The sequence below is a fragment of the Mesoplodon bidens genome, assembly GCF_964165515.1.
Source record: "Mesoplodon bidens genome assembly, chromosome: 16".
Classification (NCBI taxonomy): Eukaryota; Metazoa; Chordata; class Mammalia; order Artiodactyla; family Ziphiidae; genus Mesoplodon; species Mesoplodon bidens.
The window spans coordinates 76,646,112-76,666,499 of record NC_138173.1 but is presented as its reverse complement, the minus strand read 5'-3'; the positions used below and the strand labels follow the sequence as shown (position 1 = coordinate 76,666,499).

The 20,388-nt window shown below is 65.0% G+C and overlaps 1 protein-coding gene across 3 annotated transcripts in view; it reads right to left on the bottom strand.

Moving 5' to 3' along the window:
* Positions 1-5,060: 5,060 nt before the first annotated feature.
* Positions 5,061-20,388, bottom strand: part of ADGRB1 (adhesion G protein-coupled receptor B1) — a gene marked incomplete at its 5' end in the record, with an annotated part of 69,443 nt that continues 54,115 nt past the window's right edge. For 2 of the 3 annotated variants that reach the window (XM_081258444.1, XM_081258446.1), the window contains 7 exons: positions 5,061-5,472; positions 6,041-6,148; positions 6,331-6,366; positions 7,832-8,520; positions 10,617-10,656; positions 12,308-12,403; positions 15,317-15,488. In XM_081258444.1, coding sequence (XP_081114570.1) covers positions 5,275-5,472; positions 6,041-6,148; positions 6,331-6,366; positions 7,832-8,520; positions 10,617-10,656; positions 12,308-12,403; positions 15,317-15,488 — 1,339 coding nt within the window. In that variant the 3' untranslated portion in view covers positions 5,061-5,274. Of the gene's footprint in view, positions 5,473-6,040; positions 6,149-6,330; positions 6,367-7,831; positions 8,521-10,601; positions 10,657-12,307; positions 12,404-15,316; positions 15,489-20,388 lie in introns of all 3 variants that reach the window. The other variant, XM_081258445.1, reaches the window with a different exon arrangement.

The following is a 20,388-nucleotide window of genomic DNA, read 5'->3' as shown; positions in this document are numbered from 1 at the left end:
CGCCCTCTGGGAGAGCCCCGGGGCTGGCATCCCTGGGAGGAAGTTTCTGGAGCTGCACAGCTGGGAGCTGACGTGAGCAGTGCCAGCTGGGGCTCGCTTCCGACTCTGCCGAGGCCTTATTTGGAGGCGCTTCCGCTCCGAGTGGGGCAGCGACTGGCACAGTCAAGAGTGTTCAGAGACACCCCTCCTCTCCTGGTTATTTTTAGGGCCTGACAAAATAACTCGGGGAGCTGCTGTTCCCCACGCGCGGAGAAGCATGGAGTCAGACTGCGGGCCCCGGAGGGGTCTCAGCCACTCAGCCCTGCTCCCCACACCTGCGCTGCGGGGGAGACCGAGGCCCAGAGGGGAGGGCTGGCCCGAGGTCAAGGCCTGCTGCCCCCGCCAGCCCCGCAGCCGGGGGGCAGGGGCCACCATCGGCTCACCCTGCGCGGGGGTCTCACCGCCTTGGGGCCCCTCTGTGGGCCTCTCTGAGCCGACCCGGCCAGGGGAACGGACGCCCCGGTGGGCAGAGGTGCAGCAAGTGGGGACGCATCAGAGGACGTCCTGCAGGGGCCAGAATCACCCTCACCATCTCCTATGGGTCTGCAGGGAGGGGGCTGCGGAATCCCCACTCTGCAGGGCATGAGAGACCTCCCCGGCGGCAGACAGCAGGTGGCAGAGATGAATGTAGGCGGGGGGGCCTTGTGAACCCTCACTTCCCTGACTGGTGCACTCTGAGGTCTGGGGGCAGCTCCAGGCAGGGCCTTGATGCCCTCCGCAGGGCCTGGGAGTGAGAGGATAATGCCTTGAGCCAGGACTCTTTTTGGGGCCTGGGGAGGACCGCAGGTAGCTCAGGCCCTCCAATTTTACGTTTATCAGAAAGGGCGGCCTGGTCACCTCCCAGGGCGGCAGGATGGCCGAGATGTGGCACTTTCTGGGCTTCTTAAGTGGGACCCCAGCTGCCTTGTCACCTCGGGGTGTCACACAGCGAAGGTGCAGGGAGGTGGCAGCTCTCCCAGTCCTACGTTCTCCGACACAGGGCCTGGTTTCAGGAGGTCACAGTGACCTGGGGGCGGATGGAGCAGGGCTGGGAAGGACACTCCCAGCTAGTGGAAGATTCTGGAACAAGTCCTGGAGCATGAAGCACATGGTGGATTTGCTGTGGGAAGCCTTGGGGGTTCTGTCTTTCCTCTTGAATGAGACCTAGAGGAGCCAGCTGAGGCTGTGGGGTGCCCTACTGGTGGTCATGGAACAGCCCAGACGGCACTGAGGGACTGGTTGCCAGGCTGGGGGGAGGGTGAGAACTGAGTGCATGTCATCTAATGGGGACACGAAGCTTTCCCACTGCGGTATGAATTTAGACCACAGGAAGGACTTCCCGACAGAGAGTGTGTTTGCGACTGCGTTGGGGCCAGGAAGTAGGGGGTGGGGAGAGGCGGGTGACCAGGCTCGGCCAGAAAATGCCTCTACCTACCTGGAGGGAGGGCCGCCCCAGGGAAGGGTGGGGGACTTCTTGGGTCTCCCTCTGCTCCTGCACTGTTGGCGCTGGTGACACAAAAGGGAGTGAGCAGGTGGAGCCAGGTGAGGAGGAGCTGCCTCCCATCTCAGGAGTGTGGGTGCTGATGAAATGCCAGGACCTGGCAGCTGCTGCTCCTGGTGGCTCCACCCCAAGGTGACTCAGAGGCTCTAGTCACTGTCCTTATGCATCCCTCCTTCCATCTATTAACCCATTCACCCTCCACATGCTCCCAGTCTGTGGGCGCTGGGGACAAGGTGACCTGGTGAGATCCTATTTTCAATCCCAGAAGTCCCATCATCAGCAACATAGATCATGGTGGCTGCCATCTTAGGCATAATCGCACCAAAATCACTCTCCAGCACCATCACTACTTCCATCTGCAGCTCCACCAGCACCACCAGCGTCAACACCATCACCATCACCACCACCACCACCACCACCACCACCACCATCACCACCATCACCACCATCATCACCACCACCACCATCACCACCATCACCATCACCACCATCACCACCACTACCACCACCACCACCACCATCACCACCACCACCACCACCACCATCACCACCACCACCATCATCACCACCACCACCATCACCATCACCACCATCACCACCACCATCACCATCACCACCATCACCACCACCATCACCACCATCACCACCACCACCATCACCATCATCACCACCACCACCATCACCACCACTACCACCAACAGCAGCATCACCACCACCATCATGACCACCAAGACCTCCAGCTCCATCCACAAAACTGTTACCACCACCCTGGGCTGCACATGTTCCTGCTCGTCATGGTAACCACCAGCATGCTCAGCCCACCCCCCATCCCGCATGGTGGTGCTGCTGATGGCAGATGAAGGGTAGCAGAGGACGTGTTCTCAGCTTCACCAGTGACAGGTGGCGTGGCTGCCCTTGGGTAATCTACCCATGGAGGGGAGGATCCAGGAATTAGAACCAGGAGAGCTGGGTTCAGATGCAGTCCCACCCTCACTACACGTGAAGCACTGGCAGCATCGCTTTGCCACCATGAGTTTCAGTTTCCTCATCTGCAGATGCCATCAGGACCAAGAAGCATCGGGACCCCAGCAGTCTGAACAGCTGGATGAATACAGAGGCAAACCTAAACCTGCAGTGGTCCCTGCCCCAGCTCTGAGCACCTCACTGTCTCTGGTCTGAAACGCTGCCTAGCACAGGGCTCACCACCAGAAGGTGATGGAGGACCCAAGGCAGGGCCCGAGGGTTTTGGCAAGTCTTGTGGGAACATCCCTGGCAGGGAGATCAAGGGAGCAGAGAGCACCTTCTGTGACTGGTCACCATGCCAGCCTGTCACAGAACATTGAACCGCTGTGAACGTGAGGCCCAGGCAGAACAAAGTGTGTGGCCTATCTCAGAAAGACACAGGCTTCTTGGAAAGAGGACCTAGGATGGAGGGGAAATTGGAGTCTGATCACAGGATGATTCTGACCTGGTCACACACTAAACCCTGACCCTGGTCCCACCCTGAGCCCTGACCCTGGTCACATGCTGACCCTGACTTTTGTTACATGCTGAGCCCTGACCCTGGTCATATACTGAACCCTGAGCCTGGCCTCTCACTAAATCCTGATCCTGGTCCCACGCCAAGCCCTGACACCAGCGGTTCACACCACCTGAGTCACTCCCTTTGTAGGCAGGGAGTGTATGGTTTGGGTGCATCTTGTCTTTTTAGTTTTTCTTTCAGTTTTTCTTTTGCATGTGGTGCTGGGCATGAACAGGGCAAGGGAGGTCAGGGAGCTGGCAAGACCTCGTGCTGGTCACTCCACAAGGACAGTGGTGAGTCCTCTGCAGAAAGCCAGCCTTCCAGACCCTGGCCTGGTGCTCTGGGCTACCTTTACCAGGGGGCGTCGCTGGGGGCTCGGGACTTTGTCCACCTGGACCCTCTGCTCCTAGGTACCCTCTGGCTTCCTTTTCTAACAGCCAGAGGATGAGGAAGCCAGCACAGGCCACAGCCCTCATCTAAATACCCCAGGCCAGATGGCCTTGGAATTCGGGACTCTCTGGGTTTAGAGCTAGTACAGTGCATGTGTGAGAGTTCACTGAACTCCCCAGGGGGAACACGCTAAAATGTGCATATGTGCGTTAAGTGGTTCAGATGAGCTATAACAAGCTTCAGTTGGGGTCAGGTCCTGCTGCTATATCTCACCAGTTTTGGCTTTTTGAAGTGTTGAGAATCAGACTGAGACACTATGTGCCCTCGTGAAGCGCTGGTTCTCGAGCGCTGGCCGCGTGTGACCGGAGGGCTTAGCATAACATCCTCCTGCTGCTGCTGCTGTGGCCACACCTCCCTCCCTGGCTGTTGTCCACTCATGTAGGGCCACTTGTGGTCACTCACGGTCACGGTCACGCAGCCCCTCCCAGGCATGCGTGGTCACCAGCGTGTCTCTCCATGCTCGGTCGTTCGAGATCACCCACGGTCACTGCGGTCACGCACACGGGAGGCACCACTCACCAAGCCCCTCCCCTGTCCCACCTCCACCTGCTGGTGAGGACTCTGGATGGGGGGTGGGTCACAGGCGCATCCACGCCCGGTGAGATTCCCACAAGCTGAGCCCTGAAGGGGGAGAGCAAGGCCGCCACGGGAACCCCATGCCAGGCAGTGCCCCCGGCCTTTCAGCTGGGCCTGCCATCGGTTTCATCTTGGATCACATGGTTGGGGACCCATAATCTCGGGGTGCTGGGGCCTCCAAATGGTCCACCTGCACACCTCCTCTTTGGACAGCGGCCTCTGTCTGTTGCCTCTTGGAGCCCAGGGGTTCTGTCTGGCGGCTGAGGCCCTGGGGCTCCCAGGGGTGGAGTGCACAGCCTGCGGGGAGGGGATCTACATAGCCGCCCTCCACCCCCCAGCCTGGCAGTTCACCAGCCAGCTCCCTGCAGCAGCTCCGGGTGCCCCCTGCTGGAAGCACGGAGGAGAGGCAGGATCCCGCACTTGCACTCTGAGCGAGCATTTCAGAGCTCAGGCTCAGAAAACGGGCCTGACCGCAGGCAGGGCGTGGTGCCCACTAGGCCTCCCCAGCCCTCCCCGACCCAGGTGGAGGGACCGAGGTCAGCAAAGACCACCCCCAGCCCACCAGGGTGCTGGCGCGTGCTGCACAGAGGAGGGCCACACAGTGAGGACGTGGGTTTTTAATTCTTTTTATTGAAGAAAAGAAAAGGAGAGAAAAAATAGATTCCCCACCCCTGCTTCTTCCCGGAGTGGGCTTCTGGTCCTGCCCCTGGGGTGGCATAGGTGGGAGGGCTGTGCTCTCCGCCTGGGTCTGGGGAGGGGCCCCTGGGCCCTGGAAGGGTGCGGGGGGGGGCTGGCTGCTTCCCGAGGGGTGGGGGGGGTCTAAAAAACGGTGCCAGGCTGGTCAGGCCAAGCAGGCTGGTCCTCTGCTGCAGCAGCTCAGGTGGGCATCCCAGGGATGCTGGCCGCACCCGGCCTGGCCATTGTCCACGGCTGCCTGCCCGCCCGCCGGGGCTGGGCCGGAGGAGGGCAGAGTCTGAGGCACCTTCGGGCCTCTGGAGCCCTGTGCCCACCGGGGCTGCCGCCTCCTGTCCCGTCTGGCTCTGGTCCCAGCACTGCGGGCCTCTGCCTGGCCGCCGTCCGAGCGCCCTGAGGCTGGGGCGCGGGCCTTGCCCGCTGCCCGTGAGCGTGTCTGTGCCCGTCCTGTGGCAGGAGCGAGCAGAGCAGCATCCCTCCTCCGTGGCCCGGTGCGTGGCCGCCGCCCGCCCACTCAGACCTCGGTCTGGAGGTCGATGATGTCCTGACCCACCAGCGGGATGGTGGCGCCCGACTTCTCCCACTCCACGCTCCGCAGCTCTAGCGGTGAAGGCGGCAGCGGCTCCAGCTCTTTTTTCACCCACGCGGGTGGCCCGTGCGCTTTTCGGAGGCTCTCCCAGGGCCGCTTGTTGGGCGTCTGCTGCTTTTCTGGCTGCTGGCCGGCGGGCAGTGGAGGGGGTGAGGGCCCCGACGTAGAGACACAGAGCAGAACCGATGGGGAGTGGAGAAAAGAAGGTGGATAGTGAGGAAGGGACCAGACAGGCAGGTGAGGGCGGCAAGGAGACCCCGGCACAGACGGGTGAGCGTGGGCGCAGAGCCTTTCCTGGACCGCGCGAGGGCTGTGACCCCTGCCGTTGGGTGAGCTGGGGTGGCCTGCGGGAAGGGCAGCTGGGGGCCCTTCCCACCCAGCAACCCTCGCTTGGCTGCTGCCCGCCGCTGGAGGGCGGCCTTACCCAGGCTCCCCCAGCCCAGCCACAACCCAGCTTCTAGATGGCCCCTGGGACAGACCCATCCACCTGTCCTGTCCCTCCAGGGTCTACAATGGGCTGGGTCAGCCCAGTCCTTGGGAAAGGTTGAGTGAAGGAACAAATGGATGAATGAAGTAGGGCCGGAGGAAGGAGAGAAGAGCTTACCTAAGGGCTGTCCCACAGCCCCGCCCAGGCTCCGCCCCTGAGACCCTGCCCCCCACCCCTCCCCACCCTCAGCCCCGCCCTCCAGACCTTGCTGTCCGGGCCCAGCGCATCCTTGTCCTTCTCAGCGGCATGCTGCAACTTCCGGTTCAGGTCCTGGAACATGTCCTGGTGCCGCTTCCGGGTGTGCATGATTTTCTGCAGGGGGAGGAGGGGCGGCGGTCCTGAACCAGGAGAGGGGCTGCCCTGCCCCGCCCCCGCCCAGCGTAGGCTCCTGGGGACTGGCCTCCCCATCAGGGCAGGGTCCTCCTCCCCAGCCCCTCCCTGCCTGTTGGAAGGGCTGGGCCCAGGTAATTGGGACAGGGGACACCAGGACCCACCTCAAAGTCCAGCTCCGCATAGCGCGATTTCCGCCGCTGTGGGGAGAAGGGGTTTGTGCACGGTCACAAGCAATTCCCCCAAATCCCCCAGACCACGAGCTCCTGCCTGAGGATGAGGGAGGCCCGGGACCCCCTCGCCCCTGCCCACCGTTGGTCCTGGCCAAGCCCCGGGAGACACACCTCTGACTACACTGAAGCTATCGGTCTCAGTGCCCAAGCCCCCTGTAGGCCACCCCCGCCCGGAGACACCGGGAGCCCAGTTGGGGGCCCTGGAGGAAGAGGGTGGATAGAAGGAAGGGCCACTGGACGTAAGGAAACAGAAGCCCAAGGACCCAGAAGGCAGGGGCAGGCTGTGGGTGAGCCCTCATTCACCTACTGTGCCACCTTGAGGCCAGTGCCAGGGCTGGGCAAGTGTGTCCAGCTCAGGCGGCCCAGGACACGCTCCCAGGGATGAGTAGACCTGGACACAGGGCCGTGGCATTGCTGGCCGGCCACAGAACTGGTACCCGGGGCTGCATTCACCAGAGGCTACGAGCCAGGAGGTGGGAGCCCAGCCTGGGGAGGGTGGGGCTCCCCGAGGGTGCTGGGCCTGGCTGCTCCCCACCCCTGCCATCTCTGAGCCCCTGTCCTACAGGCTGAGCAGGGCTCGGGGGTCAACTGCAGGTTTTAGGTTGGTCTAAGGGGCCTGGCTGCCGTTGACTGCCCAACCACGGAAGGAACTAGACTCAAGCAGCTTCAAGTCCAGCTCAGTGTCCAGGCCGAAAGCTCTTGAGCCCTTATGTGATGGGTGAGACCACCACCGAGGGCAACCACCTGACAAGTGGCCATTTCAGCACAGGCGCAAGCTCCCAGTCACGGTGGCCCAGCAGGCCCGGGGGTGCGGGGAGCATGGCAGGAGGACAGGTAGATGCTGCCCCCTCGAGGCAGAGCCCTGCCACTTGCCTGCAGGGGAAGGGGAAGGGGAAGGGGAAGGGGAGGGGAAGGGGAAGGGGAGGGGAAGGGGAGGGGAAGGGGAAGGGGAAGGGAGGGGAAGGGGAAGGGGAGGGGAGGGGGAGGGAAGGGGGAGGGAAGGGGAAGGGAAGGGAAGGGGAAGGGGAGGGGGAAGGGGAAGGGAAGGGGAAGGGGAGGGGAAGGGAAGGGGAAGGGAAGGGGAGGGGAAGGGGAGGGGAAGGGGAGGGGAAGGGAAGGGGAGGGGAAGGGGAAGGGAAGGGGAAGGGGAAGGGGAAGGGGAAGGGAAGGGGAAGGGAAGGGAAGGGAAGGGAAGGGAAGGGAAGGGAAGGGAAGGGAAGGGAAGGGGAAGGCAAGCCCTCCCCTACACAGGCCTCAGGTTCCCTTCCTGCCAACAGGACTCATTCCAACAGGGGTGATGCCGGACCCCGGGCTTCCCAGGCCTGGGCTCCCTGAGGCTGGCTGCCAGCCCCACCTGTGGAGCCACCGCCCAAACCCGCAGTGCCCACAATGCACCTGTCCCTTGTCCGCTAGCCCCCCAGGCTGCCCTCACCTCCAGGGAGCTCGCGGACAAGGTGGACACGTTCTCATTCTTCGTCCCGGTCCCCGTGCTGGGCCCCGGGTGGGCAGCGGGCTCCCCGGGCTCCGCCAGGCTGGGGGGTGCCGACTCCAGGGTGGGGGGCGGGGGCAGGGGCTGCTGAGGGGGCGGGGGCGGCGGGGGCGGGGGTGGGGGGGGCTGGGTGGGGGGCGCCTCGGGGGGCTGGCGGGAGGGCGGGCTGCGGGCGGGGAGGCCGGCGTCGGGCGCCATGTTGAGATGGATGAGGCGAGTCTGGGGCATCTGGTCGATGTGGATGCTGTACTTGGGCTCTTCCTGGGGCTTGGGCCGCAGCACGGATGGAGCCGTGGGCAGGATCACGTAGCTCGTGTCCAGGGCCTTCTCCTGGGCTCGGCTCAGCTCCGAGTCCAGCTTCTTGAAGATGTCCCCGTCGCCGACAAAGGACGACTTAGGCACCCTGTCCTTCTTGAGGGTCAGCGAGTGGTTGGGGAAGTCGGGCAGGGGGCCGCCCGGGCAGCGGGGCGAGCCGTGCAGGTGCAGCTTCGACACGTTGGCCGGCAGGCTGTTGAAATTGGGGGGTGCCTTGGCGTGGGCTAGCTTCAGCTTCTCTTCCTCGGGCAGAGACGGTCGCTTGAGCGTGCCCGTGATGGTGGCCGTGCGACAGGCCGCAATGTCTTTGTTTAGCACTGTAGGAACAGGCGAGGGGGGTCAGGGCGGCCGGAGGCGGAGGGGCTCCGGGTCCCGCTGTCTCTGACTTGCTGGCGGATCTGGGCACCCGCCCTGTGTTCGGTGCTGCAGCAGCTGGTGCTTCTCTGTCCCTTCAAACAAGGCTGGGACGCAGGGGCGCCTCCCTGTCCTCCCCACAAGAGAACAAATGACCTCCACCCACAGTAGCTGGGAAGGGCAAGTGAGAGGCGGCCCGGGCCGCCTGGAAGTGTGGGGACCCAGCCCCTCGCTGCGGGCGGGACAGCCGTTCCCGGGGGCCCAGCCTCTCTTCTGTTCAGCAATGGGGACCAGGCTGCCTGGACCTCTGACCTGGGCTCGGGCTTGTGCACCGCCCGGCTCGCCCCTGCCAGTCAGTTCAGCCTCCACTGGCCCGCAGAGGGCCCAGAGCTGCAGTCCACAGCCCACTCAGGGCCGATCCTCTGGAAACCCTCCCCACGCTGGCACTGCTGGGTGGACAGGCTCCCACGTCACACCCTCACCCGGCCTCCAGCGCTCATCAGCTGCTCCCCGCAGCCCACCTCCTCGGCACACACCCTCCGAGCTGCCCAGGCCGCTGGTCACTTGCCCGCCCTGGTCCTCCTCCTCCGCCTCCCCGATGGCCAGGGGTCTCGGGCCCCTTCTCTTCTCCACCCTTCAGATGCGAACACCAGCACCCAGGTCTGCAGTCCTGCTCTGCCCCCAGTCCCCGTGGCCCAACGAACCTACCATCTTCCCTGCCAACCTGCTTCCCGCCTCTCGCATCAGGGTCAGGGTCAGGGTCAGGGTCAGGAAAGGCTCCCTCCCTCGGTGCCTCTCCCTTGTGTGTCCCTTCCCTCCGGCTGTCTATGTCAGAGCCAGTGTTGAGCCCCACGGGCCTTCCCTGCTCAGATCCAGCTGCAGGAGGCCTCCTGTGCGCTCACCGGGGCCCCCAGCTGCCCTGTGCCGGTCCCTGCCTTCTGTCCACCCAGCACCTGGCTGTGTCTGTGGTCCCCACCCAGAGCTGCCGGCCGCTTGCTCCTCTCGAGGCCAAGGGCCAGGCTGGGCCATGTTACTAATGAGGAAGGAACTGGAGGCTCAGGGAGGCTGGTACTACACAGGGCTGGGCCCAAGCCCCCAAAGGCCCCTAGGTCTTGGGGTCACCTCTCCTCTCAGGGGGGTTGGCTAGAGCACACAAGACTAAGATGGGGCAGGAAGGACGCTCTGTTGACCTCCTGTCCAGCCCAAGCCAGAGGTCACCTCCTCAAGGAAGGCTTCCTGGGGTCCACCTGGCAGCAGCAGACACTCCCCACCCAGGGCTGTAAGCCCCTCCCCGTGGCTATCTCTAGAAAAGATGCTCCACAAATACCTGACAGACCAGAGGAACCAAAACCAGTTAGTCGTCCACAGCCCCAGACGCTGCCTTTCACTGCCCCAAACACCTGACTCATAAAAAAATGATGCCTGGACAGCTTCCTTTTATTAGGCAATTGATTCCCTTTTTGCACTTGCTTCCAGGAAGCTCATGGCTAGCCTAGGGCTCAGCAGTGGGTCCTTCTCACTGCTTTCCTCCTGCTTCCACTAACAGCCCCCAATCTGAAAGCTCGACCAGCCCCTCCTCCATGGTTGGAGTAACAGTGAAGAAAAGGAGGCAACACAGAACATGGGCCCTTGAGGGAGGGCAGGCAGGGTGGGGGAGGGGTGGAGGCGGGACTCACAGAGCTGGCCCAGTCTCATTGTCCCTACAAGGAGGCTGGAGGGCTGAGGGACAGGGGCGTGCTGAGGGAGAGGAGAGGGCCAGGGCTGGGGCGGGGGAGGCCCCAGGTGGTTCCTTCCAGTGCTAAGGGCTCCACCACCACTGGACGTGCTACGCACCTGCCAGGCCTGAGCCCCAGGACAGTCTTCTGGAGGCTTCTGCTCCTGCCCCCACAGACCTGCCTGCAGCCTTAGGGGAGCGGCTGGGGGATGGGAGGCATGGAGGTGGCTGGCGGGGGTGTTGATGAGGATGAACGAGCCGACAAGCAGACAGACGCACGGAGAAAAGAAAAGGCAGTGGGCCCGGGGAAGGGCCACCTGTCGCTCTCACCTGTCAGGCGCTCACCTGATCTACAGGCCAGATCCACGTCCTTCTCAAAGTCGGTCTGCAAGGCAGAGACGGGGCAGGGTGAGCCCGAAGGCGAGCGGGCAGGGCTGGGCTGCTGCCCCGCGCACCACGCTGCCTGCAGGCTGCGGGCAAGGGCCGCCCTGGAGTTGCAGCCACACCTCGGAGGGGCGCGTGTGATGCCGTGTGTGCGCGCGCGCGTGCACGCTCCTGAGGGCCAAGGGTGTCCACCGGCTCGAGGGTGCCCATGGGCTGACGTGTTCACCCAAGGTGAACCCCCGTGTGCCCGTGTGCCGCGTGTGCACAGCTGTGGGCATGTGAATGTGCACGCACGTGTGCGCACGCTCTCCCTCCAGTGCATCCGTGGGTTAGGCACAGCTCACTCATGCCCTTGGCCTCGAGTCCCTCCAATGGGACGGGACACACAGAGGGCCCCACGCCAGAGCCCCTGCTGCCCAGGCCACCACCACCCACTGATGTGCCGGGACGGGGGCATGTCCCACGTCACCCCTTTGGTCCTCACCACAGCCCTGGGGACGAGGAAATGGAGGCCAGCTGGCCCAGCAGAGGCAGAGGGGGGTCGGGACGCAAATGTCCAGTGCCAGGGCGGGACCAGCTGCCCCTGGAGCAGTGGCCGTGGTCCCTGCTGCAGCACCTGCCCAGTCCCAGGCTAGGAGCTGGGGGAGGCGCAAGTGGGTGACCTCGGCCCCGCCCTCAGGGAGCTCGGCCGGTTGGGGAACCCAGCTCGGGCCACCCCAGGCTGGGCGGTGGCCTCCTCCAGGGACTGTGGGGCCTCAGGGGATGGCGGGGCCCTTAGTCAAGCCTGCAAGTTCCTTCCTGGCAAACGCAGACGTCAGGTTGTCGTGAAGATCACAAGATCTTTGCCCAGAGGTCAGGGATCAGGCCAGGAGAAGTGTCAGGAGGTCCAGAACCTGGCTTCCTCCCACCGTGGGCCCCTGCCTCACCCTTGAAAACGCCTCCCTGAGCCTGGCTGCTGGCTTCTGCCAAGGCCCTGCCTGTGACCCTCACAACCGTCATGAGGTGGCCAGCACCCTAAAGACTGAAGGAGCACCTCCCACCTGCCAGGGGGCACCCAGCGGGCAGCAGGCATCAAATGACAGCACAGGGAATTCCCCCAGGACGTTACCAAGGTCTGAACAGGTGGCCTGATGGGGGTCAGGAAGGGCTGCCTGGAGGAGGTGACACCTACAAAGTGGGCAGCAGGAGCAGACAAGGGTGTGCTGTGCCTGGGGCTGGACAGTGTGTGTAATGCCAGAAGACCAGGGAGTCAGGTACTTAGAGATCTGGTTGAGGACAAGGCTACGGTGGGGTGGGGAGTGGACAAGCTAGGGCCCATCCCGGGTGGAGGGCAAGGAGAAGCGTGGAAGACATACAGAGTGGGGCAGGAGCCGAGATGAGGGCTGGACACCCAGAGAGTGGTGTCTGGCCAAAGGGCACAGCTGGTACCAGGGGGTAAGCTTGGGGTGGATGCCAGCCCCGCCCAGATCCCTCGTCAACTGGACCCTGCCCATCCCCAAACCCTGGACCGGGGACTTCACCTTGGCGAGCCTCCGTTTCCCCAACCTTAAACTGGGCTTGGAGGTCCTCCTAATTGGGCTGCTGGGGCCTGGTGGAGATGCCCAGTGGGGGTGCCAAACAGGGGCAGCCTACGTCCCGGCCCCGAGCCCTACCATGAGCTGGGCGTGGCCATTCTGGAAGGAGCCCCCCGAGTCCCCGTTGCCCTCCTCCTGGCGATCCACCACGCGGCACTTCACAGCGTCCTGGACCTAGGGAGGGAGAGCAGAGGCGGTCGACGGCCAGCCCGCCCCCCGTGACCGCAATGCCAGGAAGGTGAGGCCGAGTCCCACCAGGGTGGCATTTCAGCGAGGGGCAGCCCTGCCCCGGATGCACACGGGCCCACGGGCCCACAGGCCGTGGGGAAGGGCCTGCAGTGGGGGAGGAGGTGCTCCCAAGGGCACAGGCTCATCTGCGAGCTGGAAAAGGGACAGCGGCTCAGGGCAGCCTTGCCAGCAGCCAGCCTTTGGGCCCAGCCTCTCCTCTGACCTCTGAGATCCTCTCTATGCCCGTTTTGGGTGAAAACTCAAAAACATGGAGCTCTGAGCCCCTGAGAATATGCTGCAGGCCCTCCTAGCTGGAATCTGTCGTTAAGAGCCCACCGTTGGCCTAAGTGGGTCACCGGGTGTCCAGACCTGTCCTGAGTCTCCGTGGCCTGCACATCCCTGAATGTCTGGGGCAAGCTGGGGTCAGGCCCCCACTCCCTTATCACTGAGAGCAGCGGGCTCCATCAAAGGGAAATGAACAATGACAGCCTCAGACTTCTCAGAGGGGACAGTAAGGGAGGCTCCAAGCGAGGGGCCACGCGAGCAGCCAGCCCAGAGCTGGTCAACAGAAAGGAGCCGCCAGAGGAGGAGGAGGAGGAGACCCGCTTATCCAGGGACGCTGCTGGTCAATGAGGGCAAGAGCCACGGGCGGCACCTCCACCTGCCATGGACAGCGCCAGGCACCGGGGGCAGCAGTGAGCAAAGTGCCTGTCCTCGGGGAGCCGACGCTTCAGAGGTCACGGAGGGAAGCAAAGGGAATAAATGAAGGTGCAGGCCGCTAAAGCACGGAGGGTGGGGTGGGCTGAGCACAGAGGGCTTCCTGGAGGAGGCGTCCTGAGTGAAGGTGGGGAGACCTGAGAGGAGGGCTCCCAGTAGACCCACCATGGACCCCCGGACTTGTTCCCACCCACCCCGGACCCTGAGCCTGTGCTGCTGTGAGGGACTTGGTCAGAGGCAGGGCCAGGGTCTTGCTGGCCTCAGAGCCCCAGACACTCAGAGCACACCCACCACAGGTGTGCCTGCCTCCCATCCTTGCACTTGCTGACCCGGCTGGCAAACGCCTGCTCAGCCCTGCCACGTGCCCAGCGGGGGTGGGCCTCCACCTAGGGGACGGCAGACCGTCCTCCGCTGGCCTGAACAGCAGCTGAGGTTCCCCGATGCCTAGTGTCCCCACTCTGCCCCCCTCAGGACATCCAGGCTCTTCTGGCGCAGACGAGGACCCTGCTTGTCCACCTGCTGGAACGGTCCGTGCCCACGGGGCCAGCCTCTGTCTGCCCCTCATGGCCCGTCTTCCCCAGCACGGCCGAGCTGGCCCAGGTGGCAGGGTCCCTGAGCGCAGCCCCTGCACACAGGACCCTGGAGCTCATAGAGGGCAGACGGAGAAGTCTGGCCCCCGTGTCCCCTGGCCCAGCCTCCGCGGGCGTGCTTGGGGTCTTTATCCCGACCCCACCTTCTCGTTTCCCGATGGAGCAGCCCGGAGCTCCAGACACCCCCGCGTCCGTGCTGGCACCCGGCAAGCCCTCCCTCTGCGCCTCCTGTTCGCACTCGGGGCTCCTCCACCCGACTCCACCTTCTAATCGCTCTCCGATTTGCACCTTCCCTCCTTTCAGGGACACGGCCCCTGTCTGCCCCGTCTACTGAGCATTTCCATTTCTGCTCTTGTGTTTGTAATCCCTACAGGCTCTCCTTCTGTTCTCGGGGTGTCCTTTTGTCCCGACTGTGGGTCTTGCTTCACAGAAGCGAGGCAGCTGAGAACCACGAGCCTGGGTCAGCCCCCCTCCTGCCCCGTCTGTCCAAGGGGAGCAGGCAGTAGCTGCTTTGGGGGGCTGTCCTGAGACTCCCTCACGCGAGGAGGTTGGGGGCCGGGGGCACGAGGGCGTCCACGTGGGTCTGTGAGGTCGCCTCCTCCCGGGCCGTCCCCGTGGCTCCGGTGCTGGTGGATCCGCGGCTTTCCCGGGGAGACGGTCCTCAGGCCCTCAGGACCTGAGAGTGGAGGCTCGGGACCGGCTGGACATTTGCAGGTGGTGGAAACGCCGTTTCCACGTGAGCAACGCCAGGTCTTCACTCCTCCTGTCTTTCCTGCAATGGGAGCCCCTGGAGAGGGGTGGCCCGTCTCCTCCAGCTGTGAGCCGGGGGGACCCAGCTGTTCCCAGCGTGGCATCCCCATCTTCAGCGGTGCAGGCCCCCAGGCCAGGGCCCTGGTGTCCACCCCCTGGACGGGAAGTTCCAGGCAGGGGAGGCTGGGTGGGCAGCGCTGCCTCAGCAGACAGATGACCAGTCGTCCACTCCAGACTCTTCCTCGGCATCCGGGGACGCTCCGGCCTCACGCCCCTCGGCTGCCCTGTGCTCCTCCCTGCTCTCCCCACGACCTCTAAGTGGACTCCCATGCGCCGACGTCCAGGGGCGTGGTTTTTCGCATTCCCACCCGCCTCACATAGCGGCCCATCCGGAGTCACTGCTACCGGTCGGGGGCAGTTGGGACGGTTTGGTAAAAACCTTCTCTTGCACCTCCTGGAGAAGCCCAGAAAACGCCAGAACGGGGGTCTCAGCTGCCACAAGAGCTGTTCCCACCTCCGGCGGCTCCCATGCCCCTGGGCCCTGGGAGGACAGAGCCCACCCACTACCTCGGTCTGAGCCAGTGCGGGGCACCAGGGCGTCTTCTAGAAGAAGCTGTCACCTTAATGAGTGACCGCTCCTGGCAGCCCTGGCCGCATGCTGGACCCAAGTCCAGCTTTGCGGAAGAGTCCAGGCCAAGGAAGCGGCCCCTCCCCGCTGGCCGGCCTCCTCCCAGAACCTTCCCGCCGCGGCACGTGGGGAGGTGGCGCCTGGAGAAGGCTGACTGCCCACCCGCCGGCCCACCTCTCTCCGCAGGATGCAGTGCACCATCACGATGACGAAGCCCTCCAGCGAGTCGAAGACGGCAAAGAGGATCTGGAAGAGGGCGGATCGGCGGTCGGTGACAGCGAGCACAGCCGACATCCAGGTCAGCGCCAGCAGCGGCAGTACCACGCAGGAGCTCCACAGCGAGGCCCTGCGGACGGGGCGGCGGGCGGGCGGCATCAGGGCTGCCCTGCGCCCTGCCGCCCACGCCCTGCCCCTGGGAGGGGCCACCCAGGCCGGGACCTGGCCTCAGCCCAACTCCCTCACCGGGGCCGGGGCCGGGGCCAGGCTGCCCGTCCCACCTGGGGCACGTCTCCCTTGGGGCCCCACTGGGCCTTCCCTGCCCTGGGCTGCACCCTTCTCCTCCCCATCCCCTTAGAGACCGTCTCCCACTCAGCCCCGATGCCGCCTCTCCCGGGGAGCAGACTTCTGCGCCAACACCCCCAGCCCGAGGGCTCCCAGCGCGGCTGGGGACTCAGGACGCTGGTCCCAATGGGCTGGGCAACAGTGAGGGTGGGGGCGAGATCTCTGGAAGGCGAACGTTCCTGACTGTCCAGGAGGCCCCAGGGAGTGAGGCACCCTGGAGGGAGGGGGGAGAGCTGGGGGAAGGGGGAAGAGGTTTCTCCTCCCAGAGCCCGCAGGCCCCCAGCCAGGGGTCCAGGGCCAGAACTGCAAGATGGCCACAGGGGAGGGCGTTTGGTGAGGCCTCTGAGCTCTGGACAGAGAGAAGGGGGGGTGGGGGGGAAACCAGAGAACTCCACAGGGAGAAGGAAGGAGGAAACCTGTGAGGAGAGAAGACAGATGACAGACAGACAGACAGGGCCAGGCGGGGAGGGCATGGGGCGGACAGACAGACAGGAACAGAGACGACAGGCGCTTCCTCCTCTTGGCGGGCCCTGCTCTGCCCTCCCCCGGGGAGGACCTGCCCTTGCTCCGAAGCCTTCGCCTCTTCTTCCAAGGAGTCCTCCAGGAGCACCCCCAAGGCAGGCATGGCCCTCTGCAGCCGGCCCCTCCCTGCACCACCTACACACGTGGCCACTCTGAGCCTGTCTCCTGGTCCACACAGCAGGGACACTATGCCAGTCAAGGGGCTGCGTGGGCACAGAAAGCGCACCAGCAGGATGCCCGGAGTACAGTGTCGGAAAACCTGCCTGACCCACCCCCGCCCCGTCCCCGCCGCTACCACCACTCTCAGGGCCACTGCGGCCTGAGGACCACAGCCAGGGTCAGCTCTGCCCCCTGGGCCGGTGACCACCTGCAGGGGCTCCTGGCGTTCCTGCCACTATCCCCAGGGGCGGGGGCATCAGGACCCCCTCCTCCCTCATGGATCACCCTGGTCAAAAGGAGAGGCAGGAACAGGTGGGGCAGAAACTCGGGGAGGCCACCAGGAAGGAGCTGGGGGCACCGGGGCTGGGGGTCCGGCCAGGTCAAGGACCCCCCAGACCAGTGGGGCCTTGACCGGGGCGGGGGCAGAGGTCCCCCCCAGACTGTACGCTCTGTTTCTCCACCCTCTCCAGCCTGGCTCAGCCACTGAAGCCGCTTCACCTCTGCAACTGGACCTGCAAGGGGCCCAGCCCCGTGGGGAACTTCTGCCCTCACGCCCCCCAGGCAGGGCCCTGGGCCTCCACGTCCCCCTCCATCTCCTCCTCAGCTCGTCTCTGTGACCGGGGTCCCCCGTCCCAGGGCCAGCCCCGTATCTCCTCCAGGACGCAGCCTCTAACCCTGCCCCTCCCAAGGCCTGCCCCAGCTCAGGGGATGGCTCTCGGGCCCCCTGCCCGGCGGCTCAGGCCAGAGCCGAGGGTCACCCTGAAGCACCCACGCCTCTTCCCTGGGCACAGCACGGGCTCCAGAACTAGACCTCGGACCGCTCTCCTCGCCTCCCCTCCCAGGGCCCTGCTGGCCCCCGGCACTGATGACAGGCGAGCCAGGCGGAGGCCTCCTGGGTGGGGTACCTGCACCTGCGGGCACTCTCCCCTCCATACCTGCTGTGCCGCACCTGGCACAGGGCCTGAGAGAAGGGAGCCTTCCCGTGACGGCAGCCCGGCCCTCAGTGTCCCCACCATGGCAGGTGGGGCGCTGCAGTCTGTCTCCTCCCTTCCAAAGTGGGCCTGCTCTAGCCAGAGCCCTGGACACAGCTCCTCGTGTTCTGAGCAAGAGGCGCAGACCTCCCCCACCAAAACTTCTCATCTCACTGTGAGTCATCTTCCCTTGGGCCCGAGGCCTGGCATTTACTGCCTGATGCTGCAGCAGGCTGGCAGATGGCCGGGGCTTGGGGATCCGTAAATTATTCAAATTCCTGCAGCCCAGCCTCTGCAGTTTCTGAAACATTTCTGCAGAGGGCCTTGTGGAGGGGTCATGCAGGTCCAGGCGTGACTGCTGGGGAGGACAGGAGGCGGGTGGGGGGAGGCCTGGCAGCTGCACCACCCGCCCCCTTTGGAAACTCAGATGCCTCTGGGGGAGGGGCTTTGAGTGTGGATGGGGGCGGGGGGCAGGCAGGGCCACTGGGAGACTGTGTCCTCCACCCCACAGGCCTGCGTGTGTAACAAAGGAGACCCAGGGCGTCTGGGCCGTGGACTCCAGCACGGAGGAGCAGCCCGCCCTCCCGGAGGTTTCTGGCTCCACCGGACAAGTCCCCACCCCGGAACCGTGTCCACCTCTGCTCACTCGCTCCCCGCGGCCAGGAGTGCCCTCTCCACGGGGCCCCTGAATCCCAGGAAGCAAACAGGAGGGTCCCAGGGGACCTGTGTGTCTGGGGACAAGACGACCACTCTCGGGTCATCTGAGCCAAGGTCCCTCCGGATTTGGCATCCACCCTGGACCCCAGGCCGCACTGGCCCTGCCCCGCTCACAGACCCCTGGTGGCGGCCCGGGGTCAGCGAACAAGCCAGCTGCCCCAGCACGTCCTGTTTCCAAGGCCGCGCCTGCCTCTTGCGCTCACGTTCAAATTCATGACCGACACGCACACGCACACACGCCGCACTCCTGCACACTCACGCGGAGCGCTGCGACCCCAGCGTGACCACACGCTGACGACGGCCACCAGTTGACCGTGTTCTCGCGGCCCGAGGCCTGGCCCGGCTCCCTGCCCTCCAGTCAGTCTGGTACTGCGAGGCCCCGGGGGATGGACGGGGGTAGCCTGGCCGGGGAGGGTTGGGGTCAGGGCAGGAAACGAGGTGCCAGAGCACGGGGAGGGCGGGCAGGGGCTGCCTAGGCCCCCCAGGGTGGACGGCAGAGAGGACAGAAATGACAGAAAAAGCTGAAAACAAACAAAATGTGACTGAGGCGAGCAGAGCCCGGCGGGCGGGCGGACGGGCGGGCGATGGGCGGCACTAACATGGCGTTACTGGCGGCTTCGGAGGTGGCGTCGGCCGCAGAGAGGGCTCCACACTCGGCACATGTGAGGGCGCGCCCGAGGGGGGCCCGGGGCAGCTGACTGCAAGTGAAATTAAAAGACTGAAACGAAAGCAAAATTGTTCTCACAGATACTGGGGGGGCGGGGGGGGGGTTGGGGGCGGGGACAGCAAAAGCAACCAGATGGCGTCCCACCCGAGCCTCCCCGGGCGGGGACAGGGTCCCGGGGCGCTGTGGGCGGGGACGGGGTCCTCGGGCCTCTTTCCACCTGACGCACCCGGAGCCCGGCGGGGGCAGGGGTGGAGAGCGGGGTGCTGGCTCTGTGGCTGGACGCTGCTGGCCTGAGGGCAGCGCAGGGCTGGGACCATGTGCGTCCACGTCCAGTGGGAGGGTGACACTATCCGCCCACATTCACACGAAAAAGCAGGACACCTGGGCGCAGCCACTGTCCCTTCCCTCTGATCCGCCCACATCTGGTCTGACCAGGCACTGCCCCCGCCAAGGAGCGAGGGGTTCGCCAGATGGTCAACGGTGGCGTCTGTGAGCTACCTGGGCAGCGGCCTCCCTGCCAGCCCTGCGCGTGTGCCCGTGCGCGTGGGCACAGAGACCACGGGGGGCCTCCCGTCTGCGTGGGGGCAGGGCCGCTGCAGCCACACAGGCGGGTCCGCGCGAGCTTCCGAGCCGTGGCACCGCCGCACCTGGGGAAGGGGCCCAACGGGGCAGGCGGCCGCCCGGCCACACTGGGCTCTAAGTTAGCAGCCCAGCCCTGCTCTACCAGCCACTCCCAGGCCTCAGCCTTGGTCTGCTCCGCTGTGAAGTGGGAACAAGACAGCAGACCCTGCCTCAAGAGTTACTGCAGGGAGCGAATCAGACAGTGCCACGGGGTGGGCGCGCCGCGCCTCACTGGTGCCCTGACCCTGTGCGCACCCCGGGGCCTCCTCCGTGTGTGACCCACTGTTCTGGGAGCACGTGTGGGTGGCAGTGTGGGCTGGGCTGGGGGGACGAGCCTGCCAACCCCGAGTTCACAGACGCAGAGAAGAGGCCCAGAGAGTGTAGGACGCAGGCCCGCAGACGGCCAGGACAGGCTCCCAGCCACTGCAGGCTCTCCAGGGTCACACTCCTCCCCCAAAGCAAGTTTCTAACCAGGACAGAACCCACCAGGGACCCAAGGGGAAGGATTCCAGAAGCTTTTGTTCCCAGGGAAAAGCAAGAGCAGGAAGAGAGGGGGAGGGAGAGAGACAATGAGAGACAGAGACCGAGCAGGACTGGCACAGAGGGGAGGTGGAGGAGGGGGTGGGGACCCCCACACAGACACCAGCCAGGGCAGAGGGACAGACAGAGCAGCGGGCAGAGGCGAGGTGAGGACGGCTCAGTGCTGGGGCAGTAGAGAGGGGGCCTGTCCCAGCCCACAGCTGGCCCCCATCCGTGATGGCAGGGCTGCCGAGACCAGGGTGCTCCTGTCCCCTGGCAGCCGGAGGAGAAGCACCCTTCCAAGCTTGCTCCTCACCCAGGGCTGGGCACCACAGCCACTCAGGACCGCCCACCTGCAGTGCTGTGTGCCCTCCGGCCAGGCACTGCCCTCTCTGAGCTCAGGCTCCCAGGTGGGAGGAACATCCGGCCCGGCCCCTGCATTGTCCCCATGCTGAAGGCATCACAAGGATGGGCAGGCCACATCCTGGTTCAGGGTCACCCAACCCCAG